The sequence below is a fragment of the Penicillium chermesinum genome (assembly GCF_028974085.1).
Source record: "Penicillium chermesinum strain IBT 19713 chromosome Unknown utg000008l:1.0-1752722.0:1.0-1753981.0, whole genome shotgun sequence".
In the NCBI taxonomy this organism is placed as follows: Eukaryota; Fungi; Ascomycota; class Eurotiomycetes; order Eurotiales; family Aspergillaceae; genus Penicillium; species Penicillium chermesinum.
In genome coordinates, this window is record NW_026695318.1 from 63,618 (window position 1) to 90,675 (window position 27,058).

At 51.9% G+C, this 27,058-nt stretch overlaps 10 protein-coding genes across 10 annotated transcripts; 5 read left to right on the forward strand and 5 right to left on the reverse strand.

Annotated features, from left to right (window-relative positions):
* Nucleotides 1-51: 51 nt before the first annotated feature.
* On the forward strand, nt 52-5,161 carry N7468_009804 (Dihydroxy-acid/6-phosphogluconate dehydratase; the record flags this gene model as incomplete). Its single annotated transcript, XM_058479099.1, has 11 exons — nt 52-466; nt 544-755; nt 818-1,988; nt 2,105-2,293; nt 2,350-2,507; nt 2,556-2,707; nt 2,780-3,726; nt 3,777-3,911; nt 3,961-4,089; nt 4,143-4,441; nt 4,499-5,161. The coding sequence occupies 11 exons, from the start codon at nt 52-54 to the stop codon at nt 5,159-5,161; spliced, it is 4,470 nt and encodes a 1,489-aa protein (XP_058325667.1).
* A 252-nt stretch (nt 5,162-5,413) lies between these two features.
* Nucleotides 5,414-6,550, forward strand: N7468_009805 (uncharacterized protein; the record flags this gene model as incomplete). Its single annotated transcript, XM_058479100.1, has 2 exons — nt 5,414-5,687; nt 5,757-6,550. 2 exons carry the CDS (start codon nt 5,414-5,416, stop codon nt 6,548-6,550), a joined length of 1,068 nt encoding a protein of 355 aa, XP_058325668.1.
* Nucleotides 6,551-6,889: 339 nt separating this feature from the next.
* On the reverse strand, nt 6,890-8,410 carry N7468_009806 (putative tetracycline transporter; the record flags this gene model as incomplete). Its single annotated transcript, XM_058479101.1, has 2 exons — nt 6,890-8,287; nt 8,315-8,410. 2 exons carry the CDS (start codon nt 8,408-8,410, stop codon nt 6,890-6,892), a joined length of 1,494 nt encoding a protein of 497 aa, XP_058325669.1.
* A 455-nt stretch (nt 8,411-8,865) lies between these two features.
* Nucleotides 8,866-10,792, reverse strand: N7468_009807 (cytochrome P450; the record flags this gene model as incomplete). Its single annotated transcript, XM_058479102.1, has 4 exons — nt 8,866-9,469; nt 9,524-9,675; nt 9,766-10,100; nt 10,171-10,792. 4 exons carry the CDS (start codon nt 10,790-10,792, stop codon nt 8,866-8,868), a joined length of 1,713 nt encoding a protein of 570 aa, XP_058325670.1.
* A 589-nt stretch (nt 10,793-11,381) lies between these two features.
* N7468_009808 (uncharacterized protein) lies at nt 11,382-12,615 on the forward strand (the record flags this gene model as incomplete). Its single annotated transcript, XM_058479103.1, has 6 exons — nt 11,382-11,528; nt 11,578-11,636; nt 11,689-11,737; nt 11,812-11,919; nt 11,986-12,078; nt 12,151-12,615. The coding sequence occupies 6 exons, from the start codon at nt 11,382-11,384 to the stop codon at nt 12,613-12,615; spliced, it is 921 nt and encodes a 306-aa protein (XP_058325671.1).
* Nucleotides 12,616-12,732: 117 nt separating this feature from the next.
* Nucleotides 12,733-14,325, reverse strand: N7468_009809 (cytochrome P450; the record flags this gene model as incomplete). Its single annotated transcript, XM_058479104.1, has 4 exons — nt 12,733-12,892; nt 12,941-13,106; nt 13,145-13,475; nt 13,534-14,325. The coding sequence occupies 4 exons, from the start codon at nt 14,323-14,325 to the stop codon at nt 12,733-12,735; spliced, it is 1,449 nt and encodes a 482-aa protein (XP_058325672.1).
* Nucleotides 14,326-15,173: 848 nt separating this feature from the next.
* N7468_009810 (FMN-dependent alpha-hydroxy acid dehydrogenase) lies at nt 15,174-16,909 on the reverse strand (the record flags this gene model as incomplete). Its single annotated transcript, XM_058479105.1, has 5 exons — nt 15,174-15,260; nt 15,312-15,385; nt 15,469-16,705; nt 16,767-16,825; nt 16,882-16,909. 5 exons carry the CDS (start codon nt 16,907-16,909, stop codon nt 15,174-15,176), a joined length of 1,485 nt encoding a protein of 494 aa, XP_058325673.1.
* Nucleotides 16,910-17,904: 995 nt separating this feature from the next.
* Nucleotides 17,905-18,276, forward strand: N7468_009811 (uncharacterized protein; the record flags this gene model as incomplete). Its single annotated transcript, XM_058479106.1, has 1 exon — nt 17,905-18,276. The coding sequence occupies one exon, from the start codon at nt 17,905-17,907 to the stop codon at nt 18,274-18,276; it is 372 nt and encodes a 123-aa protein (XP_058325674.1).
* Nucleotides 18,277-19,549: 1,273 nt separating this feature from the next.
* Nucleotides 19,550-22,121, forward strand: N7468_009812 (6-phosphofructo-2-kinase PFK26; the record flags this gene model as incomplete). Its single annotated transcript, XM_058479107.1, is given in 5 exon segments — nt 19,550-19,934; nt 20,323-20,520; nt 20,531-20,644; nt 20,760-21,274; nt 21,288-22,121. Coding segments are annotated over 5 exon segments (2,046 nt in total), but the record flags the coding sequence as incomplete, so codon positions are not given.
* A 2,059-nt stretch (nt 22,122-24,180) lies between these two features.
* N7468_009813 (SPX domain protein) lies at nt 24,181-26,589 on the reverse strand (the record flags this gene model as incomplete). Its single annotated transcript, XM_058479108.1, has 3 exons — nt 24,181-24,297; nt 24,354-25,668; nt 25,712-26,589. The coding sequence occupies 3 exons, from the start codon at nt 26,587-26,589 to the stop codon at nt 24,181-24,183; spliced, it is 2,310 nt and encodes a 769-aa protein (XP_058325676.1).
* Between the last annotated feature and the right edge of the window lie 469 nt (nt 26,590-27,058).

Consider the following 27,058-nt stretch of genomic DNA (forward strand, 5'->3'; position numbering starts at 1 on the left):
GATTGAAGTTGGTATTCTGGCCAATTCAATCGAGATTTACCCACCTTCAGAATGCAGCATGCAGACGCAGAGCCCAATCGCGACTATGACTTAGATGCTGCAATAACTTCAACATCGGGCTTGCGCCAGGGTCTTACATCATATGGAGACGCGCACTTCTCCCTATTTCTACGCAAAGTCTTCATCAAAGCTCTCGGATACTCCGAGGATGCTCTCTCGCGGCCGATTGTGGGGATCATCAATACCTTTTCCGGTTTTAACCCATGTCACGCCAATGTGCCTCAGCTAATTGAAGCAGCTAAGCGGGGTGTACAGCTGAATGGCGGACTAGCGATCGAGTTCCCAACTATAAGCGTTCATGAGTCGTTTTCCCACCCGACTAGCATGTTCCTGCGCAATCTCATGAGTATGGACACAGAGGAAATGATCAAGGCTCAACCATTGGACGCGTGTATCGTGATTGGCGGTAAGAATTCCAGACATATAATAGCTGAAAGAGGTCTCCCATAAAACTGCTGGTGTCATGTTACTGACCTATTCCAGGCTGTGACAAAACCGTCCCCGCTCAGTTGATGGGAGGAATCTCGGCAAATAAGCCTATTCTTCCCTTGATTACTGGACCCATGCTACCAGGCAGCCACAGAGGTAAAAGAATCGGCGCCTGTACTGATTGTCGCAATAACTGGGCTGCGTTCCGAGCAGGCGAGATTGACATGGAAGAGATCTCAGCTATCAACGAAGAGCTTGCCCCCGCTGTAAGTTCCCACCCGCCATGATGTTTACGCCAAAGCATCCCTAACAAGAAATCGGTTTATAGATCGGAACATGCGGGGTAATGGGAACCGCTAGCACGATGGCCTGTGTCACAGCCGGCTTAGGGATGATGCCGCTTCGCGGTGCATCTGCGCCAGCCGTGTCATCTGCGCGGCTTCGAATTGCTGAAGAAACGGGTGCAAATGCCGTGGCGGTGGCTAAGGCTTCCCGGAAACCCCAGGACATCCTGACTAAAGAATCATTCTTTAATGCCATCACGGTACTTCAAGCTATCGGTGGATCTACCAATGCCGTGGTGCATCTGCTTGCCATCGCCAACAGACACCCTGACCTTCAAGGGGTGATCACTCTGCAAACGTTCGAAGAAATCGGACAGAAGACCCCGTTGCTGATCGACCTCAAGCCGAGCGGTGATAATTATATGAATGATTTCCATAATGCAGGTGGAATGCCCGCTTTGCTACATACCCTTCGACCGCTGCTCCACCTCTCTGCAAGGACAATCTCCGGACAGACTCTGGGTGAAGTGCTCGATGCGGCACATTATAAACGAGTTTCTTTCCCACAGTCAATCATTAGGCCTCTTGCAGATCCTTTGTACGCCGCTGCTTCTTTAGTCGTGCTCCGAGGAAACCTTGCGCCGGACGGGGCGGTAATGAAAGCGTCCGCATCAAAGGATCGCAATCTACTATCTCATGCAGGGTTGGCTGTAGTATTTGAAAATTCAGCAGATCTAGCCCAGCGAATTGATGATCCAGAGCTTCCCGTCACCAAAGACAGCGTGTTGGTCCTCAAGGGCATTGGCCCAATCGGAAACCCGGGAATGCCCGAAGCGGGCTTGATTCCCATTCCCAAGAAGCTCGCTGCTGCGGGAGTCAAGGATATGTTGCGCCTGTCAGACGGTCGGATGTCGGGCACTGCAGGAGGGACCATAGTGTTGCATATCTCGCCAGAGTCGGCTGTCCCCGGGTCACCATTCGGCGCCGTGGAGACTGGAGACACAATAATATGCGATGTGGAGAAGCGTACGCTCCATCTTGACATCCCAGATTCAGTGTTACAATCGCGAATTCAGCAGCGAACGCAGACTTTAGCAGGCGATGGAGTTGTCCAGGCTCGGAAGCAAAAGCGAGGGTATAGAGGATTGTACGAACGTTCGGTTAACCAGGCTCACGAGGGAACTGACTTCGATTTCCTCACAGCCGGAGGACCCCGTAATTGATTAAAAGCCCTTCGTAGCACAATACAGATATATAAAGAGCCCTGGTAGATTCCCTCTATAATGTTGTAAACTGATAACGCGATAAGGGGCTGCCCTAAACCCTATGAGGCCAGTTTGGGTTAAATCAGGTGCGCGACGCGTCGCGTCTTCCGTCGATCATTTGGGATCTCTTGGATCCGAGGGGTCTGGCAATCCGTTCTGAGCGTCTCGCCATAACAACAAATTCAGCTGCGAGACCCGAGCTGGGAATCCACACGATGAGCGCTGACATCGCTCGCCCTCGTGGGCGGCCAGCCCGTAAGTCGCGCAGCTTCTGAGCACCAACTTTCCCCTGCTGACGGTTGCGTTTCTAGATACCCCGGGAACAACGGTGCTGGCATACACACCCAATGGCAAGCAGATTATTACCGGTGGATCAAACTCGGCAATTCGGGTCTATACAAGCGGTGAAGATGGCGAACCAAAAACAATTGACGAAGGCGTGGACGGGCATTTTGGAATCGGGGCCACGGTAGGCGCTAAGCAGCCGATCGACGATTCTGGGCGCTGACACTGCTAGGATGAAACCTTTATCATGGGCGCTGAAGATGGAACTGTATGGCAGTATGAGACTGCATCAGGCCGCATGAAGAACCTCTTGGTGCGGTGCGCGCTGCCAGTACGAGACATCGCGATATCCAAAGACACCGCATGGGTCGCGGTCGCAAGCGAGTATGTTTTTCGCGCCAAATTCGATATACTATATATATATATATATGAAATCTAACCATTCTTCGTCGTCAGTGAGCTCACCGTCAAAGTCGTCAAGGTCAAGGATATGACCCAGGTGAAGTACCTGCGAGAACAAGCCAAAGGCACCAAACATGTCACTTTCCATCCTCAAGGCCGATACATCGCTGTCTCCGGAACAGACGGTATTTTGTATGTTTATTCGTTAGATGGCGACGAACCCGAGCTCTCCCGGAAACTCGACGGAGCTATTCGACGCCTTGAGCCCGATGCTGAGGCTACCTCCCGAGCTGTTTGGCATCCGGACGGTACTGCATTCGTGGTTGCAACCGCGACTAGGGACATCTCGCTGTACTCCATTTCATCATGGAATCAAGAGAAGACGTTCAGTGGAGGACACACTGGCGATATCACGGCCTTGGCTTGGTCCCCCAATGGAGCAGTGTTGGCATCAGCGGGCCTCGACGGCCGAATTGTGCTCTGGGACTCCCGGACTCAGAGTATCCTGCAAACTCACGAATATGGCAACGTCCTCAACCTAGCGTGGCATCCGCACCAAAACACACTTTCCTTCACCACTTCAGATGGCGAGCTGTTCATCTACGATAATGCCCTTCCCCGTGCTCATGAGGCATTGCTAGCAAAGCAACTGCAAGCCGCCCCGATTGGCCCTGGCCCCTTAGCGGAAGTGTCGAGCAATGTCCAGCGGACATTGGCAGACCGTTCTAGGGACGCGGTCAAACAGGCCGCTCGCGCAGGCACCCCCGATTCACTCGATGATATTCTGGGCCAGGATGAGGAGATGGCAGATTTCGTGGACGATGATGACGGCGCCGGATACGCAGAGGGGCTCAACTCATATGGCAAGCGGCCAAATGGCCATCTCGATGACCTGGAGGGCCCGGATAGTAAGCGAATCTACTCAGGCTTTTTACAACCGAAGGCCCATCCACCTATCCAGCCTGGCAGCACGCCATGGGCAGGAAGTCGGCGATATCTTTGTATGGCCCTTGAATACATCTTTTACAACACCTTCTGCTAACACTCCCAGGCTTAAACTTGATTGCCGCAGTCTGGACTGTGGACCAAGAGACTCACCATACAGTGACTGTTGAGTTTTACGATCGAGAACTTCATCGAGACTTTCACTTCACTGACCCGTACCAATACGACAAGGCTTGCATTAGTAAGTAATCATCCGATTGTGGTTGCTCCCGTGGGCTAACCGAGAGCAGATGAGAATGGAACTCTCTTCTCGAACAGTCCCGCTGATGGCCCGGCCACTATCTTCTATCGGCCTCACGAGACGTGGACTACTCGAGCGGATTGGCGAACTCAACTACCCGACGGAGAGGGCGTGCGAGGTATGTTCACTTTGCGGGTGAGATCTTCCTATTTTGCTGATCTCTTCCCATAGCTCTGGCGCTGAGCGATTCCTACATCGTTGCGGTTACCACCAAAGATTATGTACGCGTGTACACCCTTTTCGGAACCCCCTACCGAGTATATCGGCAAAAGAGCGAAGCCGTGACCTGTGCCGCATGGCGAGACTACATCATGACCATTGGCAATGGCCCGGTTGGAAGCGATGGTCGACACGCCACACTGCGGTACACCGTGGAGAATGTCAAAAGAGATGAGATTTGCCAAAACGAGGATGTGGTGGCTCTCCCGACAGGTGCCCAACTGCAGAGTGTGTTCTTCTCTGACTCTGGGGTATGTCCTAGTCACCGCATTCCGACTTATCAATAGCAAGCACTGACCGCCTCCAAGGACCCATGCATCTATGACTCCACCGGCGTCTTACTTGTTCTCCAGCACTGGCGCATCCAGGGACAAGCCAGATGGGTGCCTCTCTTGGATACAAAGCAGCTGGCTCGATTAGCGAAAGGCCGCAAGGAAGAGTCTTACTGGCCTGTTGCAGTCGCCCATGATAGATTCCACTGTATTATTCTGAAGGGTGGCGACAAAAACCCTTATTTCCCACGCCCGCTGCTCAGTGAGTTCGAGTTCCAGGTGCCTATCTCCAGCCACGCTGTTAGAGGGACGGACGAGGCGGACGAAGCACCGGCAGAGCGCAACGAAGGTGCTCGTTTTGAGGAGGCCTTTGTACGCGGTAACATCCTCCTTTCGCTTTTCCGAGATCTTCTCGCTTCGACCAATGCCACGGCCAGTCAACGTTCGGAGCTGGCGCGCAAGGAGCTGGAACTTGATAAGACTCTGCTACAGATGCTGGCCGTCGAATGCAGAGAGGGCGAGGACCGTGGTATGAAAGCACTAGAGCTTGTCGGCATGATGAGTGACCGCAATGGCAAAATGCTTGAAGCAGCAGCCAAGGTGGCTCAGCGTTACGACCGTGGGGTGTTGGAGGACAAGATCCGCGATCTCGCGGAGCGTCGAGTGATGGGACTGGGTGATGATGACGAATTGGCCTGAAATTTTAGAATGAAGAGATGTTTTGAAATACCATTCTGCTCGAAGCCACATCCGTAATTACTTTTCTTTCTTTCCATTCCAACTATAAAGCAGTCGATTGGGGCTGCCACTTTTTCAAGGGCAACCCCCGTCATTATACGGAGCGGCCCGCCTCCGATTGGCCCATACGTCATGCAGAACCCGCGTGCATCGCAACTTAGCTTCTCCCAACTCTCGATCTCCATGGCATGACAGTCAACACTGCATGGCAGAATGGCAAAGCTGTCTTGGCCTCCCACGTCGCGCGCTTGCCTCCGCACTCTTCGACCATGTGCTGCCCGTCGTTTCGCGTCTCTTCCGCGGAAACAACTCGCCCACCCGCGCCCCGGCATTCTGAACGACCCATTCCTGCCGCAGCCAACAGGACCGCTGCCACTCACATATTTCTCCCCGGCAAAGGTCTCCAAGAGCGTGACTGGACTTGGTGGAAGCCCGCAGCAGAATGACCATCAGCCTCCAGACGAGCGAGTACTGAAATTAGGAAAAAGTACGCTTATCTTGCCTTCTGAGTCCCACCGAGATGGAAGTTCCCGCTGACATGGATGTGATCGTTCAGCCCTACGAACGCTCTCGCCACTTCTCCCGACCATACTGTACAACAATCTCCCGCCAGAAATCCTATCACCCAATGTCAATCTCCACCTCTTTCCCTCAACACATCCACACCTCCCCACTGTGAAAGGGCGCAGGCTATACCGCGCAGCCTTGTGGACTGTTCCCGTCGCTTGGAGCAGTATACCCTTAGTTGGGAATGTTCGGCTCCAGATCCAGAGTGAACGGATTGTACGGGCAGGCACTGTACTAGAACCGGACCATTGTGGGGACAACGACTGCGGTGATGAACGGCTGGTTGTTCGTTGGAAGACAGAAGCCAGGACAGAGAGCCGGCCATTCCATGAAAGCTCGCAAGAAAGCTCTTCTCCAGCTCAGATACCAGGGGAAAGCAGTCCAGCCTCAAATGGCGCAGAGACGTCAGCGCCGGCCAAGCAAAACGCATCCACAGATCCGGAAGCCAGCCAATCTTCCCTCTCATCATCTACAAACGGAACCAACCGAGGGCTCAGCAAGCTTCTTGGTGGCGACGAGCCTATCTTCAAGCTCTCTCATGAAGAGCAATTCACCGGCCTTTTCATTTTTTCCTTCGATGAAGAGGGCCGTATTCTCACCCACACAATCGAGCATACGGATGAAGCGGACGGCTGGGACCGAACAGCAAAATTCGTTACCCTCACAGACTGGTTGATTGGCAAAGCGCGAGGCTCGTTGGATCCGGTCCCCAAACCTCAGCTGATGATGGAGCATTGTCACCATGGGACGCCAGATGAGGCCAGGCGTCGGAAGGGCTCCTGATTTAGTGCTATACATTGCGCCTCGACCTCTTCCTGTAAAGGGGATTGCCAACCAGGCCACGGAAATGACCGACAGTTTCTCCTCACCACTCTTGCGATCACCCACGTTCAAGTTGATCTCTGTACCATATACCCCACTCTCAAATGATTATGCTCATACACTACCAAAACAGCGTGTTAGGTTCACAGAGATAATAGATGTAGCATTTTTCCAGTATAGACTACGCGCAGAGGCAGCCACATCCATGTATATTTCCAAACGCGCTTTACTAGTACATAAATACTGCATTTCCTTCCTATAAAGTGCTGGTCCTAGTCGCCATAGTTTTCCCAAATTCGATCATTCCCCATATACATTAACTTGAAGCCCCCAGAGGATAATCCCGCCGCCAAAGCAGGTCAAAACGATCTGAGGGTAGAAAATCCCAATTTTGTACAGAATCATCATTCGGCCTTCGCATGCACAGCGGGGGGACTTGAGCAAGCTGAAGACAAGAAGGGCAACAACCGACATGGCGATTCCGCCAATGGTGAAAGCAGCCTCGCGGCCAGCCCACCAGAACAAGGTACAGAACAGGACGGGCCCAGCGGCACGGCCAGCCTGTCCCCAGCCTCGCAGACGACCCATCACTGCACCGCGGTTAGCCTCGCGAGCCTCGAAGCTACCAAGACTGTTCAGACTGGTTACCACCGTGGCAGTAGTAACAGCTAGCAATGCACCAGCCGCGTATAGACCGGTGACGGAGTCGACGCGGGCGAGGCAGAAAAAGGAGAGTGCACAAGCCACGATGCCTGCACGCATGGTCAATAGCGGTGGGAGACGTCGGACCACGGTCCCCTGCAGAAGAGAGGCAATGAGACCCATCATGGAGAGAAGTCGGCCGTTCAGAGCTGCGGGACTAGCGCTGGTAGTTCCAGCGTAGATGGTAGTTGTTATAAAGGGCAGAGAGAATTCCAAGCCGGAGAAAGGAAGGAGGAAGAGGAAATGGACGGCGTTGAGGAGAGCCGGGTTGTTTGTATGGGTGACCTGTCCATTGCTACCGGTCCCCGGTTGCGGCTTCTTGGGAGGTTCAGCTGCCTTCTTCTCATCAGCCCGGGGCTCAGACTCCTGCTCCAGCGACGTGAATTGAGGATGTGTTTCCGGCAGGCAAGCCCACAGGTAGACCGTCTCGAGGAAGATCAACGCAAGTGATACCGCAGCGGCCGCCATGAAGGGATTAGCAGCCACGACGTCAACAGTGCTCAACCCAGCGCCGAGCATGGGGCCGAAGGTAAAGGCGATACTGAAACAGGCGCCGACAAGGGCCATTGATGCGCCGCGGCGCGCTTCGTCGGTCACATCGGCGACAATGGCATTGGCTAGCTGCACATTTGCCTCGCTGAGACCGCCGACGATCCGGCTGGCAAGGAAGGTTCGGAAATCGGTAGCAGAGACCCAGAGCGCGACACTCAGAATATTCCCCACCATTGCGGTCAGCAAGGCGCGCCGACGACCATGCTTGTCCGACAAATGGCCAATGACCGGGGCAGCAAAAGCCTGGAGTAAAGAGAACAGCGAGCCGAGGGCTCCGCCGAGAAGAACAATATCATAGCGCGAGTCGATTGGGCGGGCGAAGGCATTCTTATAAGCATTGAGGTAGTGGAAGATCCGGTTGAGGAGGGAATCAGGAGAGGGGTCTTGGGCGCGGTAGAATGATAGGAGGGAAGGAAATAATGGCAGGATAAATGTGAATGAGATCTATGGATTTTGTGAGCAAAGACTCACGCAATGGAAAGAGTGTTCGGTCATTACCAGGTCCAGCAGCAGCGAGATCATCAAGACCTTGAGGACTTGTTTGCGTTGGGCACCAGCGACAGCCATTTCTGCTGGCGCCTTTGGGGAGGCAATGGAGTGTTCTGCGGTAGAGAGGGATGAACAGAAGGAGAGTAGGAGGGGAGGTTGAGGTGAAAGAGTAGAGGTGGCATGTTAATTGAGTCGCGCGTTCAGGAACAAACAGTGGGGCGATAGTGGCTTATCTGATTGCCACTAATCGCGCCATGATTTCCATGATTTTCCCAAGGTCCTCTTTACTTCGAAGTCCCGCCCATTTGATTGGGCTTGAATCAATTGCCCTGAGCGGATAGTTTATCCAGTTCGTCCAATACGCCACCGATACACACTCTTTTGCAAATACGCGCCACGCCCTACTGATCGAGTGGCCGATGTAGATCCCTCCAGTAGGTTCTTTGACCCACTCTTTCCAAGTCTTTGCGTTACTGCGTACTGTCAATAGTAGTCCGGCTCCAACAAGTTGTCATATTGTTAACTATCCCATACTATTGGCGGGCTCGCTCGGTAAATACTAGACTTAAAGGCCCTATAGTAAACGTAAAAGTGTCCTTCGCATCGCCATCAAAAGCGGTCCCATCTTCCCCGGCTGCGAAAGCGAGATCGAAATTATACGCTATCCGGGAGATCACACTTCGGAGTTGCATCAACGCGAGTTGTTTCCCCACGCAGCTATATTGGCCAAGTTGGAACGGGAAGAATGCTTCCTCGTGCTTGACGAGGTCGTCTTTCTCATCGAGCCACCGCTCGGGAATGAAACGGGAGCCAGATGGAAAGTATCGTTCGTCACGTTGGATGACATACTGTGGTACCACAACGATAGTCTTGCTCGGAATCCAGACCTCGTCGACCTGCAGACCTTCAGATGGGGTCACTCTGGGCTGGCCACTAGGCACAGCGGGTTTGAGGCGAAGGGTCTCGTGGATGACGGCTTCAAGGTAGGCCAGGCTCTGAAGATTTTTATTGGTGAATTGCGACGCCTCCGCTCCATCCCCAAAGGTATGATCAAGTTCCTTCTGCAGCTTTCGGTAGGCGTCAATGTTGCTGGCAAGATAGAACAGCGCATGCGCCAGAGTTACGCCCGTGGTATCACTTTAGACATGTGTTAGCATTTCTGACAGGTCGGGTCGTGGGACATCAACAGACCTTCCAGCGATCATCATCAGACGCCCATCTTCGTTCAGCGCTTGATCGCCCGGTGGAGCACTCGGATCGCCCTCCTCGAGGGCTTTCAGCAGCCATGATATGACGTTTGTCGGAACTTTGTCCCCCACCTTTTCGCTTTTCGAGGCCCATTTCTATTGTCGCCCGTTAAAAACCAATGTTAGGTATGCAACGAAGGATTCGTAGCCGAATTCTTCCTGGGGTGTTTGGTGGTCATGGCTTACTTTTTTCTGTTCTGAGATTCTGTCTTCGCAGTAAGTCATGAACTGCCCGTATTCACCTACCAGTCCCTGGATGGACCCAAGGATGGTCAAAATCCACGGTGCAGGCTTCAGAATCCCAAGAAACAGCATTTGCTGATGAAGCTCCTTAATAGCCTCCTGTTCTGCACCGTCCTCCAGCTGACGAAAGTCTTGAGAAAATCCAACGAGGCCCATCACATCAAAGGCAAAATACATCATCCACTGCGAGGCGTCAAGCGGTTCATTTACCCTGGAGCGGATTTGATCGATAAGAACATCGACTTTATTCTGGACGCTTGTCTCATACGCTGCCAGAGCTGTAGAAGTAAGAAGATATAATCAGTTCACCTTGCTGCCCATAGAAAAGGGTGTCTCGGCTGGGCGTACCTTTGATGCTAAACCCACGATCCCAAGCCTTCCGTCGCCGGCGGTGGACATTGGGGTCCCGGGTCGAATTCAACGAGGTCTGAGAGATATCATCCGATACATGGCTGTACCAGGGCGACCGAGTGCAGAGCGACTGCGGTCCATATATCGTCAGAACGGCTGCTGGTCGATTGATCGAGACTTCACGGGGACCCGTCCGCACAAAGTCGCCATAAGTTTGATGCATTTCCTGGAGATCCAGGTGATACTGAGTGCGATTAATGGCCTGTTTGACCAGGAATAGTCGGCTCAGTTTCGCATCCCAAGGGCCTGGGAATTTCCTGAGGGGATGCCAGAACGCTCGGTAGGCTAAGATGCTGATCGTAAGTCCCAAATTAAAGCAACACGAAGCATAAATGGCGCATCCGATCGTAGATGCTACACTCAAGGAGTAGATGTAGACATAGGCTGCGCAAAGCGCCAGCCACGCTCCCAGGTACAACGCCACAAATGACCATATCCGATTATCGATCTCGTAGGTCCGGATGCACTGGTGAAATGCGATCCCGAGAACCAGAAAGGTAGCTGGAATCTGTAAGAGCTCAGGGTTCAGTAACGCTGAGAAAGTCGCAGTCGCAGCCATCCTGTCTGGTGCTTTCAACGGCTGTTTCTCCTCGGAGGTGTAGCATGGAGTCTTGCTCTCGACTAGACGGAAGAAAGAAGTACTTTTGCAAAGGTCATCCCCGCTCGCCTCCACTCGACGGAGGAGGCCTGGTATTTTGATTCGCTCGCAACCTCGCTCGTAAGCCTTGGGCTGGACCTTTAGCTCATTCACCTCCTTGTCAGGGGTGCTCCTGAGACCCCGAATTGCATCAAATCCCGTCAGGCGCTAAGCCAATTTCCGCAATTTACCGAGGCTGGATTAAGAAGGATCCGGGGATCTCGAAGCGAAAAGAGTAGCGGAATGACGGGGAATGACAGGTCTATCCCGCCACGATGGATTTAGTGCGCATTAGCCCATTCACTGGACCCCCTGTCAGCTCTTCTATTTCCCTATTCGGTGTGTGTCCAGACCCGTCATACTGGGGAAAAATTTGGGGTGCTCGTGTCTGTTTCATCAAAATTCTGGAGAGTCTGGGCAAATATACATGATGGTCTTGGGCCAACACTTTGTTTCCTCCGCTACTTCAGTCCCTGTTCTGCCATACGAGTAATCGCTGCTAGCCCTGGAAATGTTCGAAACCTTGCAACCGGTCGCATATGCCGTTTCCTTCATTTTCTGGGCTCTTTCTACATTGCTGACCTGCTTGCGCTTCTACTCGCGAGGATGGATCATCCACGCTTTTGGCAAGGATGATTGGTGGATGGTCTTGGTTTTGGTGAGTGTGATAGAAAGCGGCCCCAAGCCTTCGTCTGACTATCCTCAAGGTGTTCAACACGGCACAGCAAGGCCTATTTTGTGCATTCCTTTACTATGGAGGTGGGCTGTATGTACTGCGAGCAGCCGGTCTGGAAATGCGGTCTAATTCAATGCTATAGCCATTTACCCCCAACGCCTGATCCTGCAAAAGTAATACTCTTGTCCAAGGTATGCTCCAGGTGCTGTCCGGATATACCCAGTGGGAAGAAAGCCCAGTCTAACGCTAACATCGACATGAGCAGCTTCTCTTTGCAGAAGAGATCTCATATATCTGGATGCAATTTATCATCAAGACGGCATTCTTGCTCTTCTATCTCAGGCTCACGAGTAGCACAACCTTCATCAAAGGTGTATATGGGATAATTCTCCTGAACACCTTGGTATCCATATCGTTATGGCTGCTCTACTGTCTGCAGTGCATGCCTTTGGCGGCCTTCTGGGACCTGCCAGCACACCCCAACGCCAAATGTCTGCCCAAATCCGTGACCTACTACGTTCCTGTTTCGCTGGTGAGTCCTCAAAATTTTTCCGCCGGGGTTGACACCTGAGAGCGTCTCATGGGCTAATCGAGTCAACTCTAGTGCATCATGATGGACGTTATTGTCCTCGCATTTCCTATCCGTCCTCTCTGGAACATCCAAGCTAGTCTCTCTCGCCGGCTGGGAATAATCGCCACCATAACCGCCGGCGGTATCGCGGTCGTGGTCTCTTGCTTGCGCATAATTGTTCTTCACCAGTTCGCAGTCAATCCGGATTTTACCTATATCCTCGGCGACATGGTCATCATTTCGGCCATCGAGCTGAACGTCGCAATCATGGTCGCAAATGCGCCCTCCCTCAAGGCTTTCTGGCTCAGGCATGTGAGAGGGTCCCTGTCAGATTACACGAGCTCAGTCAAGTTGTCGTCCCTCAGAAAAGAACGCTCAAGTAATCAGGCGGAGCGATCAAATATATATCAGCGAGATGAACGGGGCCTGAAACCTACCGATCTGATGGATTCTTCGTCGACGAATAACCTGGTTACGAGACCGGGGAGTGAGGGTTGAGTGCTTCCTTCCTCCAGCAGGCAAAGGAGACTACCTTGGTGAGAGCTCGAGGTACATACTCCTGGAGCAACTGGAGACATTTCCTAATCGTTTTGATTCTTTGATCGATCCGGGTTCTCATCTGGCAACCGGAGTGAGATGTACATTTAGAGGGCCTTTCTGCCAAAAAAGAAATATCTTCTGTCTTTCCATCCATCCCTCGCTGTCCTTTGCAAGGCTCAAATCAAAATTGAAGACTATCCGGGCTAAGATCATCCGCATCTCAGCGTATGCAAGGCTATTCAAATCAGCAGTCGTCTTGGTAGAAGGGGCCTGGTAGACTTACTTTCGTCCAAGGCAGTTCCTTGGCCCAACATTAAATGGCTGCAAGATTTCATAATCATCATTTGCAAATCGCGGGTCTCCTAAGAAGCGCTCCGGGCAAAATGTGTAGGGCTCGGTGAAATGCTTTTGTTGTGGTATAAGGCCCAATGATGTAAGGCTACCACCGTCTGTCGCAGGGCATCAGTAACAGGAACCAAAATTTCACACAAGGGAACATTTACCTCTCCGGGTATATAGCGTCCAAGGACTGGGCGGCCCTCTTGCGGTACCACGCGAGGCAACCCCGTGGGGACTGGTGGATACACGCGTAAAGCCTCGTTCAAACAAGCCAGCATGTACGTGAGTTGATTCACCGAAGTCATGGTGATATCACTTTCATTGTCGAAAGTCGACCGAACTTCCCCGGTAAGTCTCTTGAGGGCCGCAGGGTTGGACAAGAGAAGGTAGGTCACTCCAGCCAATAGTGTAGCGGTGGTTTCGGAGCCAGCCATGATAAGGATGTTGCTGTTCGATTGCAGGTTTTCAATGGTAAGGTTCTAGATGGAAAGTTAGCAGCTGCGAGCTCCCCCATGGGGTACGGGCACCCAATCGCACCAATTCTTCCTTGTTCAACAGTAATCCTTCAATCAGGTCCGATCGCTCGTTACCGGGCTCCATCCGCCTTGCGAGCTTAGCCATAGACAGTTTGGTCTGCCTAACGAACCGTGCCATTGCAGACTTCGGCACCATAGCCCAGAAGATCTTCTTCAGGGTAGGGTAGAACCCTATAGTCTGGAAAATGGTCCCCGCACGCGCAGACTCAAAGATCAAATGGACATAGGGGTGATACTCTGAGTTCTGGAGACAGCCAAAAGGCTCGCCAAAGGCGAGATCTCCAATGATGTCGAATGTTGTCCAGTTATACCATGCCGTCAAATCAAGCGCCGTTGCACCCCCCGAGCAGTTCTCATGGAGGCGCTGGACAAGCAAATCAATATAGACTTGGATCATGGGTTCTTGCGCCCGCAGTGATTTCTCTGAAAACCCATGGGAAAGCAGTTTCCGCAGCACGCCATGGTCCTTGCGATCCGCATTGACGATATTCACGGGTGATTCTTCTACCGGGCGATAAAAGTTAGATAGTTTCCCAAACTCTTCTACGCCGGGGTTATGTCCCATGATGTCTTTCCATGCTTCGGAGTTCGAGAAAGCCAGCTCGTCCGGAGCAACACGGACGACATCGCCGTATCTCTCATGGAGCGATAAGATGTCGTACGGCATCGTGCCACGTAACAGCTTCCAGCAGTACGGAATCCGGGACATCGCATGTGATGTCGGCCCCGGAAAGGCAGCGAGCGGATGAAAGAATGCATTGTAGATGGCTCTGCCGACTGCCCGTACCAGCATCTGTCGCTTTTGTTAACACTCGATCTTTGGCAATCTGGATAGGCAGACGCGTTTTGGACTTGTTGTTTACAGTCTGCGCAGCACTCACGATCGCCACCAGGGCAGCCACCAAGGGCCCCGGATTATGGAGCAAGGACTCCAGGATGCTCAACGACGCCATGTTCAAAGGGACAATCTAGGACATCGGGGAGGGTGCTTAGAAGTACGTTTAAGCGTGGACCACTACGTCAGTCTTTTTTAGCGGGACCCCAGGGATCCAGTGGAGAAACGCGGGAGATCCAGGGGCCGGTGGGATGCACAGCAGCCTATTGGGGGGTTTCGGTGTCAGGGAGAATTCCCACCTGAGCATCATCATGCCAAGCTGCCACGCTGCCACGATTTTGTAGATTTTCCAGATTTTTCGAGGTTCTAGATCAGAGCCTGGTGTAGCCGTCTGGGCTCAACTTGGCCAAACGGGTCTCTCTGCTCAGCCCTCGTTCATGACGAAGCTCATCGCTCTTCTACATATTGATCCAAGCCTCAAGGCCTTGATAGGCCATGGCATTGCGCTACAGAGCAGATGCAGTTGGGTTATCCTCGGGCTGAAAAGTCAGCTGTTCCAATGAATCTGCTCAGTCACTACCTTGGTGTGCCTCGAAGTTTACGCCCCCTGCTCGACCAGATGTGTCTCTCACAATGGAAATTAAGATACTCCATGACACATAGGACCATAGGTGGGAATAATCATGATTACAAGACACGGTCATGTGGTCGGATTTGGCCTATCAAGGGCTTATATAGCTATCCTCGAAGACCAAACAAGATATACAGATGGATATTAATCCACACTAGAATTGCAACGCTTGTATCTACAGTTTCGCTTGGAAAATATGACGTAAAGAATCAAGTCCCGAAGGGCCGTCGTAGATCTGCTGCTCGAGAGCACGAGTGTTCACCTGGCATAATGTGTCAGTTTTGCTCCAAAGATTTGAGTTCGATCTTCTTACATTGTGCGGTCCTAAATCTTCGATTTTCTCCACTCCGAGGAGACGCATGCAGGTATAGCTTTCATCTGTCAGGACTGTTGAGATCGTTAGTATCAAGTCACAAGGGATATTGCAAAGAAACAACCCCCTAAAAAAAAATCAGTGACAGTGAACTTACTCTGTAATGTCCGACGAACGCCATCGACACCACCCGCAGCCAGACCCCACAGAGCAGCACGTCCAATACCAACAGCCTTGGCACCTAAGGCCAGAGCCTTTATAACGTCTGTGCCACGACGGATGCCGCCATCCACATAGACCTCAATCTTGTCAAAGACCTCGGGGCAATATTTCCGGATTTCCAACAAGGTGTGGACTGCAGGAGGTGCAGTATCTAAGGCGCGGCCGCCATGGTTCGACAAAATGATACCCTTGACTTGCGGGGTATGAAGCGATGCCAGGTATGCGTCTTCGTGTGTTTGAAGACCCTTGAGGACAATTGGTAGATCAGTGTGTTCGGCAAGCCACGGAAGAGTTGCTTGCCAGTGCAAGCTGGGGTCAGTGCCGGCAAATAACATCTGGCCAATTCCAGCAGAGCCCTGAGAGACATCGGGAGTATCATCCGAGGTTCGAGCAGCAGCTTTGGGCGCCTGTTCCTCTTCTGCTGCGTCTGTAAGGCCATTCCGCTCGTCATCTTCTCGCTTGCCTGCTACCGGTGCATCGAGGGTCAGAACAATAAACTTAATTGCCTTGAGTTTATTGATCCGAGCCAACATTGCTTCACTTTTCTTGCGGTCAACGTTGACATACAATTGCCAGCCAAACACTTGATCAGGGGCGGCGCCCTTCACGATCTGCTCAGGAGTCATAGAAGCGTTGTTTGAGATGATCTGCAAAGCGCCAAAGCTGCGGCATCCCTCTGCGATACCTGCTTCGCCAGCTGGGTGGCCAAGCCGAGCCATGGCCGCGGGGGACACATAGATAGGAATTCCCACCTTATGCCCCAAGACAGTCGTCCCCAAATCGGCACGGGTGACGTCTCGGAAAACTCGTGGTCGCAATAATATGGACCGGTATGCTTCGTTGTTGAGTCTTTTGGAAATTTTGTCGTCGGAAGCAGAGTAGTAATAGGCCCAAGCCTTCTTGTTTACCTGTTTATGGCCCACCTGCTCAATCTCATCCAAATTCAGCAGATGGTGCATTGGCGGTGGCCCGGCTGAAGGCGCCGAGGCCTCTTGGGGCCCCTTCTTAGGTAATGTGCTTGCATCCACAGTGCCTATGCACTGTTCTGGCTTGAGTTCGTCCTCAAGAATCCCCGGAGGGTGGATTGGGTCGTATTCTTCGGTGGCATCCTTGCCAGCAAGCTTTAGAATAATTTTCGCACCGCCAGGGTGGCTCGACAGGAAATCCGTCACCTGGTAGACGTGCATTAGGGATGAGCTCCGGCAGTATGGGGACAGAACCATTGGCGCTCACATCATAGACTTTCCCATAGAGAATGACCCAACAGCTCTCTCTGGTGTTGTGTTTTGCGACTGTTCCTCGTTAGCGGGGAATGAGGAGAAAGGCTCGTGCGGAGAAGACCACTGACCCTCTGCCGCATCGAAGACTTTGGCCATGATCCTTTTTCCTCGAGATGTAAGCTGGGACAGAGGTGCTACCCTTCTTTTCGCCACTTCGTCCTGGAACTTCAGGAGTTGAAGAAGCAAGAAGCAAGCGGTTCGGAGACGTCGCCGATAGCGAAATGCTCAAATGTGGGGAAGTTGCGGGCATATGAATTTCTACTCTTGGAAACATCAATTGCCGGTTCTTGATTTTCTCAAAGGCGGCTGTGCCATTGGCGGAAAACCAGGGCGGGTCCAGGGGCTTTTCTACACGAATTAAACGCCAAGCATTGACGAGAAGGACCCGGCTGGCAGATGGTCGGAAACCATTTCTCCAACAGCCGGGGCCTTCGAAAACAGAAATAAGCTCCGTTGAACTCCCCCGATTTGATGCGGAGTACTTGTCCTGTGGGTGATGACGACATGGTGGCTGGAGTCAACATGTTAGGAAGACCAGAACACTCAAATTCGCCGCTGACATGTATATATATGATGCCTGAATCGAAAGGATATCTAACCATGGGAAGACTGCCCCCTCCTCAGGGTTTATCGGACTGCATAAGTAGTTAATACTCTCTCACTGCGCAGCTAGGTGTGTTCCAGTCCTCTAAGCTTCCTTTGTGCCATTTTTGTAACCATCAACTCTGGCAATCAAGCGCTCCAACAATCTATGCCCCAAGATATTATCAGATGGTGCCTTCAAGTCCATGCGAGCGTAAAATTTTGTGTTCAATTAAGCTCACAGGCATCGATATAGTCGGTGCTCTTGCTCGTCCTTCCCCGGATACTTCTAGTGCAGATCACATGACATCACCCGTGACCTTTTGTTTGCGTACAAGGTCAGCCGCGCTGTTGTCCACTCAAATTCCCTCTTGGTGATTCCCCGCCTTGCGGCCTCTGACACCGCCAGCATAATGTTCGAGGTGTGTATGGCGTATCGGCCATTCTATCAGTACAAGCAATCAAGCTGACTGCTCTAGCGACGTGCAGCAGATCGATACCATTTGCGCATGCATCGCGCCCGCTCAGCGGTTCTGACCAACGACGAAATCGTTGAAGTGCGTGCTGCACAGCGAACTTTCGAGGGTGCTTATGTTCGAACCGCTTTATCCCAGTTCTCCTTCGCTCTTGTCGTGTTGAAGATCTTCACCGCCGAATTCTACAGTATCGGCGCCCTCTTCGCGATCTATGGCACCGGAGTCTTGATCATTGGGCTTTTTCGCCGCTCACAAGGAAACCGCCAGTTCTTCTCAGAGGTGGGAGAGGACGGGGTACATCGTCCCAAGTTCCGCACGAGTGGAAATGCAGTTGTCGTTCTGACCGCTCTAAGTGTGGCGGCGTACGTGTGCTTGATTGGCTTGACTCTCACTCTCCAGACCTGATAAGCCAAGAATCTGAAAGGGGCCAATCCGGAGCATAGCTGGAAGCACCCCCCCGATCGGTAATCTGCACCCTCTATCAATCCCGGGCAATGTGTGTTACCCCCTGCGTTACCGCCAAGCGCCAAGGATCCCGTAGTGCCCCTATTGGAAAGGGCTGAGCTGTTCCCAGACTACCGGCTACAAACAAGCCGACTCAGCGGAGGTCTATCTACGGCATTTGAGTACGAACTTTCAGTCGTGAACTTCCCAGCGGATTGCGAAGAATCCGGGGCTTTAGTTCACGGAAGAAAGCCTGACCCGACCGGCGAGGCGGACGAGGCACAAGTTGTACAAGCGCTTTGGATCATGATCTATTCCAAAGCACGGGCTGGGCACTCGCCGGACTTGCCAAGATTGCAATAATACAGGATTTCAGACCCCAAGGGGCTCCCCAAGTTCTGGATCAGGGGGTCTCATGGGCTGAACAATCCAAGGCTGCTGTCAGGAACAAGGGATCAGGGTCGGTGGCGATCTCCCGAGTGGATAGTTAATAGATGGAACCAACACTTGAGCGTAATGAAGCGCTGGGCCCTGCAGGGGGCGCCAATGATGATCCCCCATGGCGATTTAGGCTGAGATACTCGAAGCCAAGCATTCTGGGCTGAAGATAAACGAACGCTGCTTGATCTCGCCAGACCTACCTGGGCACTCAACCCAAACATGTATATATAAGTGGGAGATGGATGATCCCGCCAAATTCATTTTAGCACCATTTAAATCTCACATGCATAGACCTTTTCGCAAACCTGACATCATCGCTCTAAATGCAGATACCCTGATCGATCCCCACTGTGGACTCGGGAGCTATTTCTATTGACAACCTTGAACTTCCAGGGCCACATTAGACCATTTCTCAATCCCTCTCTTTCTTTTCAAGCTCTGTACCCTCAAATCATTTCGAGCCTTCTAAGGAGAACTCAACGATACGTGGTATTGGGGCTGGGGCCACAGAGGTGACGCTCTAAGCTTCTTTCAGCGCGTCTGCCCACGCCCCTCCTCGACCGGAGCGCAGTGGTCCAGTGACATTCACTACAGATCCTAAAATTAACGCGCCACTTGCAGCCGTGTTTACACCGCACGTGGAATCTGCTCTCCTGGAAGGGCTCGGAGTCCTGAGAGTGACGTTTCGTTCATTCCAGATTTGCCGTCGGTTGAGTCATCCACAACCTCCGCCTTGTCCTCCCGCTTTGTCCAGAGGGGTTCATCAAAAAATCTGTCCTTCGTCTAAGCAGCGTCCTCCAAGTCCCTCCAAGTATCATCCAACCGGGGCCACGAACACTTGAATCAACTTTGCTTGTTGCTCCCTTACTGGGATGGCACAACATTCCAACATCGCCCGGTCGGCCATCATAAGCTCCGCCGACCACGCCCGACCCTGACAGCTCCGGACCAGCAGCACAACATGGAGCAGAGACCCGGCGATGGCAACACATCCAACGGGCCGAGCCTGGCTCCGGGAAAAGATGGCGCTAATATGCCTCCTCCCAAAACCGTGGTCGGGCGAGCGCTAGGAAATGACCTGCATTCCGATGCCCACAAAGCCTTACAGGCGCCCAAGGCGGAGTCGGAACCGCACTGTCTGACACTCCGATTTCTACCGCACCTCCGTCCCCACAAATGTAAGTATCCTTGTCTCTGAGTCGTCAACCCCCCCTTTCCCCGGGAACTTTGTCTATCGTGCATGTCTCTCCTGCCTATGAAAGGAAAAAGCTTATTACCTCGGATCGACATTACATACATGTTGCTTTTATCGGTGCCATCACAGGCTTTCCCGGCCGGTACACACGCTCATTTTCGTCTCCCGCTTCCATGTGGCTGAAGATCGTGCCTGTCGCGTGATTGTGTCATTTGCAAATTACGTTTCCTTTTTTTTTTCTTTATTTCTTTTGGGCCTTTTTATAGTTTTTGCTCTACGACTCGTTTCTCCTTCGAAGCTTGTTTCGACGTCTAACATCTTTACCCCCGCTAGGCTCGCCGGCACCCCCAACTCCAACTCCCGTATTCGAGCCACCACTCTTGACATTCCTGGTTTGACTAAGTCCAAGGTCTCTCCCGATGGTCGAATTGCTCAGCGCGATGTCGGTGCAAAGCTTGTTATTGTCATGGTTGGCCTCCCGGCCAGAGGCAAAAGTTACATAACCAAAAAGCTTGCACGTTATTTGAACTGGCTCCAACACGACACCGAGATCTTTAACGTCGGTCAACGTTCGTCGAGTCGCTGCGGGAAAGTCACCCACTCCAGCACCAACAAAGCTCGACCGGATTCCAGAACATAGCCTCAGCCCGCCAAACGTACACAAAGACCTTGTTGATTCGGTACGCCGACTCAGTGTGAGTGTTGGGGGCTCTGGCCAGTCAGACGCATCGCCGCCAAACGATACACCACTTCCTCCCCGGCGATGCCAGCCAAGATTCTTGTCAACGGACAAGATGCCGATTCCAAGTCTCTGAAAACAGGAGCACTGTGGTTCCTTCTATAGACGCCAGTCCTGGCCAGTTGGCCGTGGATGTAGAGGCCACCAAAGAAGCATCACCGGAGCCGATGGACCAGTCTGCGAGCTTTTTCGATCCTCAGAATCAGCGTGCAGTCAAGATGCGCGAGCAAGTCGCCCTTGACACTCTTGATGAGCTACTTGAATACATTCTGGTGCAAGGCGGCAGTGTCGGCATTCTGGACGCAACTAACAGCACGATGGAGCGGCGAAAGGCTATTGTGGATCATATCCGCAAACGCGCTGGTCCTGAACTCAACATTCTGTTCCTCGAGAGTAGCTGTGTTGACCAGACCCTACTGGAGGCTAACATGCGACTCAAGCTCTCTGGACCTGACTACAAGGGTCAGGACCCCGTCTCCGCACTTGCGGATTTCAAAAAGCGTGTCGCTCTCTATGAAAATTCCTATGTCCCCCTGGGAGAATACGAAGAGCAGCACGATATGGCCTACATCCAAATGATCGATGTTGGTCGGAAAGTCGTTGCACACCAAACTCACGGCTTCCTCTCTTCCCAGGTCGTCTACTTATTTGCTGAACTTCAACTTGTCTCCACGGCAAATTTGGATCACACGTCACGGCGAGAGTCTTGACGACCGCGCTGGCCGAATTGGCGGAGACTCTAGTCTTAGCGATAACGGTCGCAGATATGCTAAAGCCCTGGCTAACTTCATCGACCATCAGCGTCGCAAGTGGGAGGCTCATCAAGCAGAAAAGGACATCATCAATAATTTCCCGCCGCGTCCAGGTGACACAACCCCGCCAAATCCCTCTTGGAGGCCCCGTGACCGACCTCGCAATTTCTGTGTTTGGTCCTCTATGATGCAACGTTCCGTTCAGACCGTGGAATACTTCAATGAAGAACAGTACGATATCAAGCAAATGCGCATGCTGGACGAGATTCACTCTGGGGTAATGGAGGGAATGACCTACAAGGAAATTCAGCAGCAGTTCCCCGAAGAGTATTTCCACCGCAAGAGGGACAAACTGTTCTACCGGTACCCTGGTCCAGGAGGCGAAAGCTACCTGGATATCATCAATCGCCTCCGAGCTGTCATCGTCGAGGTCGAGCGTACTACTGACCACGTGTTGCTAGTCAGCCATCGTTCCACTGCACGTGTACTGCTCGCTTACTTCCGGGGTCTGAAGCGCGACGAGGTCGCCAACCTGGATGTTCCACTGGGTATGGTGTACATCCTAGAGCCCAAGCCTTACGGCGTTGATTTCAAGGCCTACCTCTACAACCCCGACACTGAGTGGTTTGATTACCAACCAGACTACGAGCTGCATCAGGTCAATTCCCATCAACTTTGATCCATCACATTTTCTTCGCCGGTGCTCTCAGCTTTAGAATTGACTGCGGCCAAATTGTGGAAGCCTAGGCCATCGTCAACATTCTTCGCTGGATATGATCGTCTTTGCTTTCCCCCACCCCCCACTCTTTGCAACGTGCTTCACCTGTTCTCGATCTAACGCGGGGCCTGCACTCTGTTCCTCCACGCCATGTGCTATGTATCACCTCCCCCGCCTGTTGCTTTTGCTTCCATTTCTCTTGATGATATTGACATTTGACTCGTGAAGGCGTCTGCGTTTGCATCTTTTATCTTTCTTTACTATCTGCTGGCTCTCTTTTGCATGGGCTCGGCGTTCAACGGAAGTGATGACTCGCCAAGATTCCCATTTCTTCCCCCCATGCTTTCCAGACTAGAGCTGGTATTTTATGACATTGAGCGAATAGATGGAGAGAAAGATTCCTACGACTACTAGTATTGCTTAAGGAATACAATTGACACTGATTATTTTCTAACCTTCGTGATGAGCCAGATGTGGATTTGAAGCCGATGTCTACTAGTAGTGGTGCAAAATAGGTCCTTAAAGAGGCACATAAGGAGAATCCCCCCCTTTTCTTCTTCGGACACGTGAAGTCAATTCTGATGTAAACGAACTTGACATTGCCGTTGTATTTAACGGCTTCAGAAAGCAAAACCTCCCCCCCCCCCCACCACCTTGACGTGGCAGAGGTAGGGTCTGGGGAAGCTGACTGGAGACCCCAGAAGGAGAAACCGTTATGGCAGGGACGATTTTAGACTCGCTCGCTTCGACCAGCCCAAGTACAGCTCTGAGCTTTGGCGTCTCACCTGTTCCACGAGCCAAGTAGTGATTCTACTAGTAACTGGGAGAAGCCGACGCCGGCGCATTCAGAAGACCCCTTTCAAGTACCAAAATCAGATGTGAAGCATCCATAAACTCGTCACGGTCAAAAACAGCCTTGAATGAGCAGCTATTAGGACATAGGACATGGTGATGTTCATCTCCTTTTGAGAAAGGCACTGAACAAGCTCTCTGGAAAGTGGACGAACGAATTAATCTGAGGATATGTTGTTGGTCACCTGTTCCGTATAAGCAAATCTTGTAGACTAATTATAAGGTAAGAGTAGACGATAAGCCTGAGACGTCTAGTTGAATGACCTTTGTTCCGCAATTTGACCAGGTGTACTAACAGAAAGGATTATAACAGTACAACTAGTAACTAGTATATAACGAAGGAGAAGAACCCAATCTGGCCAGGAACTCAGAACAAACCGACGCTACAGTGGCAATATTGAAGAGCAATAGGACTTTCATAGTAAAGTTGTCTGGTAGGAGCTTAAGGCTGGGGAAGGGGAGAGACAGGGCTATAGAGCAAGTAATGAACTTCCACTTCAATCCCTCCCCGGGTGCTGCAGTTGGGGGACGCCCCTATGCGCAACCTAGCACTTGCCGTTTTGGTCGACATGTGCTCATTACTTCTGGTGAACCCAGCCAAGAAGTAAGCGTCGGGGAGGAAATGGGGGTGGAATGGGCGCGTGCCCAGAACACGCGGGATAATGCTTTTTTTTCGAATTTTCAGAGAATATTAATCAAGGAAACTTTCTCTTCAACTTGAATGTATTTTGAGCTCTCTAGACTTTGTGGTTGTTGAGAAATTGGAAGATATCAAAAAGGCTGATGAAGTTTTTCGCCTCACTTCGACAGCCTCATTTGAGGAACAGCTGTTTATGTGTGAGTCTTCTAGAGGTATCTGGTTCGAGACACGACGCGGGCTGATATTATTTTTTTTTCTAATTTTCATTTTGATCTCGTTCTATCTCTCGACATACGCTGACAATTACTAGTAAAACTATAGGGTACCCCAGTGGTTGTGTTGGCTTATCCAATCACCGAGACGAGACTCGGGCTCATTTTTCTATTTGTCATTTCCCAATGAATCCCTATATTCGCCTGAGCTCTCCTAATGAAGTACAGTGCATTACCATTCATCATCTTTGATGCGCTTCTCATTTCCAACGTGGACCGAGGGACTTCGCGGCCCAGAATTTTCCACCAGTGCTATTTACAGCACCTGTTGGGCACGAGTCTGCGCCGACTCGCCAAACACTGTAGACGAGTTGGAGTGGACCGGGCCTCCACCGGGATTGTTCCCCCGGGCCTGCTCAAGCAGGGTGCTATACTGCCATGGGTTTTAGAATAGATGGAATAAAGACTCGGAATACAGGGTCATCTTACCTTGAATGCAAAGTTGAGAACAAGAGCACATGCTAAACCAATGCACACAACAAGGGGACCGAACAGGTTGTCCAAATCCTTGCCGCTACGCTGGCGGATGAGCCGCCCGCGCTTCTCATACATATACCAACCCCAACCAGCAGAGAATAAGGCAAAAAAGGTGTATACGATGGCAAGGGCCTGGGCAACACGATTGTGCTTGCCAGCAGCATTGTACAGCCCAAGAGACAAACTGGAGAGCAGGATGCTGATATGCAGCCACTTGATGAAGGTCCGTTGGTTGGCCAGCCATACCTTGCTTTCAACACGGACTGGGCCAGTGTCCTTGATCCAGACACCTGGGTGGCGCACACCGGGGGGCAGACGGACAGGCTCCTCTCGCCGACCCCAGCTAGCAGGGGCAATACCCCAAGACTGTAGGAATGCCACCAATCGGGAAGTCGGAGCTGCAGGCTCCGGAGCAGGCTCGGGGGCCTCGATCGCTGGTTCAGGGCGTTGGGGCTCAACAACAGAGAGACGAGGCTTCTTCGGCATCTCAATGACTGCAGAAGGCTGACGGAGTTTCGAACGAGACTCTGCTTCACGTAGTCGAGTGAAAGGAGACCCTGAAACCGCACCCGTACTAGGACTGCCAGTGCCACCTAAGAAGCTACCGACGGCCATGTCCTCTTCCGCTCGTTTCGCCAGGCGCTCTTGTTCCTCATGGAATGCTGTCTCAGGATCGCGGCGGATATCGTTCTCCAATTCACCAAGCCAGAATGGAAAGCTGTTGACTTGATCTTCGAACAACTGAGCCACGCCATGAACAAACTTGGAAAACCGCGGTGCATCCTTCACCAAGTGGGAAGACATAAGGTCATTGACCCATTCAGCTTCGTGGGCCTTTCCACGCAGCTTGATCTCAAGCAGGGCGTGAGGAAAGCGAACGATCTCTCCAGGCCGGATCGAGCTGAAGGGATATGTCATAGCTCCATCATCCAGGTCAGTACGGTGCCACTCGGCTGGATCGCGGCACGGGCGTTCTGGATCGAGTGTATCCTCTCGAATCATAGCAAGATTTGTATCAAGGGAAATTCGGATCCGATCATCGCCTGGGATCTGAAAAGCAGTGCGCGTATAATTTGCGCGGACCATAGGTTGCAGATTGTTCTCTCTAATAAAAGACTGGAGCTCTTCCACATTCCTCCGGAGAGATTCTGCCTCGGCGCCATTGTTGGCGTCTTCAATGCGGTGCACCTTTTTGTCAAGGTGGTACTCGTTATCCAAGAATTCCTTGATATGCTTTTCCTTCAGCAACACCTTGACCTCCCGGCTCCTGTCATCATCAGTAACAATCTTTTTTTTCTAAGAAGATTGACGGCTTGTCTTTCAGTTGTCCGGTCCACCGCAGACGCAGAGATCCAGCCTCGGGCGCGCGAGCAACCTTTTGGCCGTAGAGGTCGAACTGAGGATTATCGAAATAGAGGGAAGTTATGGTAGGGTCATCGAGAGTCTCCAAGTTTTTCGACGAGCCGGGGTTGTAAAGAAGAACAGGCAGGCGGCGCAGGATATAGGTCTTCACTTCTAGGACATTGTCGACATGCACCCAGAATTTGTGGGAAGAGTAGATGTCTTGACCGAAGCCTTCTTCAGGTTCTTTTTGCAGGACATCTTGGCTCAGTGTCTCCCGCACAAAGGAGTACATCACCGAGAGGCGATGGAATAATGGAGAGTAGTCTTCCGAGTTGAAGGGCAACTGTGACAAGCGGACCTGCAACAGAGGCTTAACACGGTAACGAGCCCCACGCTTACGGTCGTGCTTCTTAGCAGCCTTCAAGAAACCAGTGAAGTTTATACGGCTATATTTTTCCAGCTCGCTGACTTCTTTCGCAATGCTATCGAGCTCCTGCAAGACCTCGGATGCTATAGCGCGCTTTTCCTGGTCCGGGAGAGAAATCCCTTCTTGCTCTGCGCTTGGAACAAGGGGATGCAGCTTGGCTTCACAAGCCGTAGTACGCTCCCGCAATTGTTGAGAAGTCTCAGATTGAAAAGCATTGACTTTATCCAGTTGCACGTTCAGAAGTTCCTGCACAAAGGCTTCTTCGTCTTGTTCGGTCCATTGAACATCGTCAGAGTCACTGCCGTCCTCCGCATTGGTGTCATGCTCTCGCAGCAACGCCTTCAGTTTTCCATAATCAATGTACTTGCCCTTCCAGGGGGGGTAAACCGAATTCCGGAGTGTCTTCCCGAAACGCATGGTGCCTCAAGAGACGGGTGGACCTCGGAGGAGCTGGATTCTAGGAAGTTGATGGCCCTAAAGCGGATAGATTAGGGGATCGTGGAATGCAGAAAGAGGTCGACGCAGCTGGCACAATAAGTAACCAGGACCCCAGCAAATTCGACTTGAGATCGAGGAAAGTCTCGAAGACAAAATCGCAGATTCCACCATGAGGTGCTAAGCTAGCACGTGCACCAACGTCTGGCTTAGCTCCATCGACGCTTGCGGCCGTCAGACCAATCAACGATTACTACTGACGGCCGAGACTCTTTTAGTACACGATGACTAAGAATGACATGCCCATTCGTTCAATGAGGGGAAGCTCGAGATCGGCCCTACTATTTTTTCCGCGGTAATCGTATTACACGCTCCAATGTCAATACGAAAGCCAATCAACGAGCAAAGCGCAATGTCGTGGATCATCCCCCTGGGCTCCCGTACAGCAAGC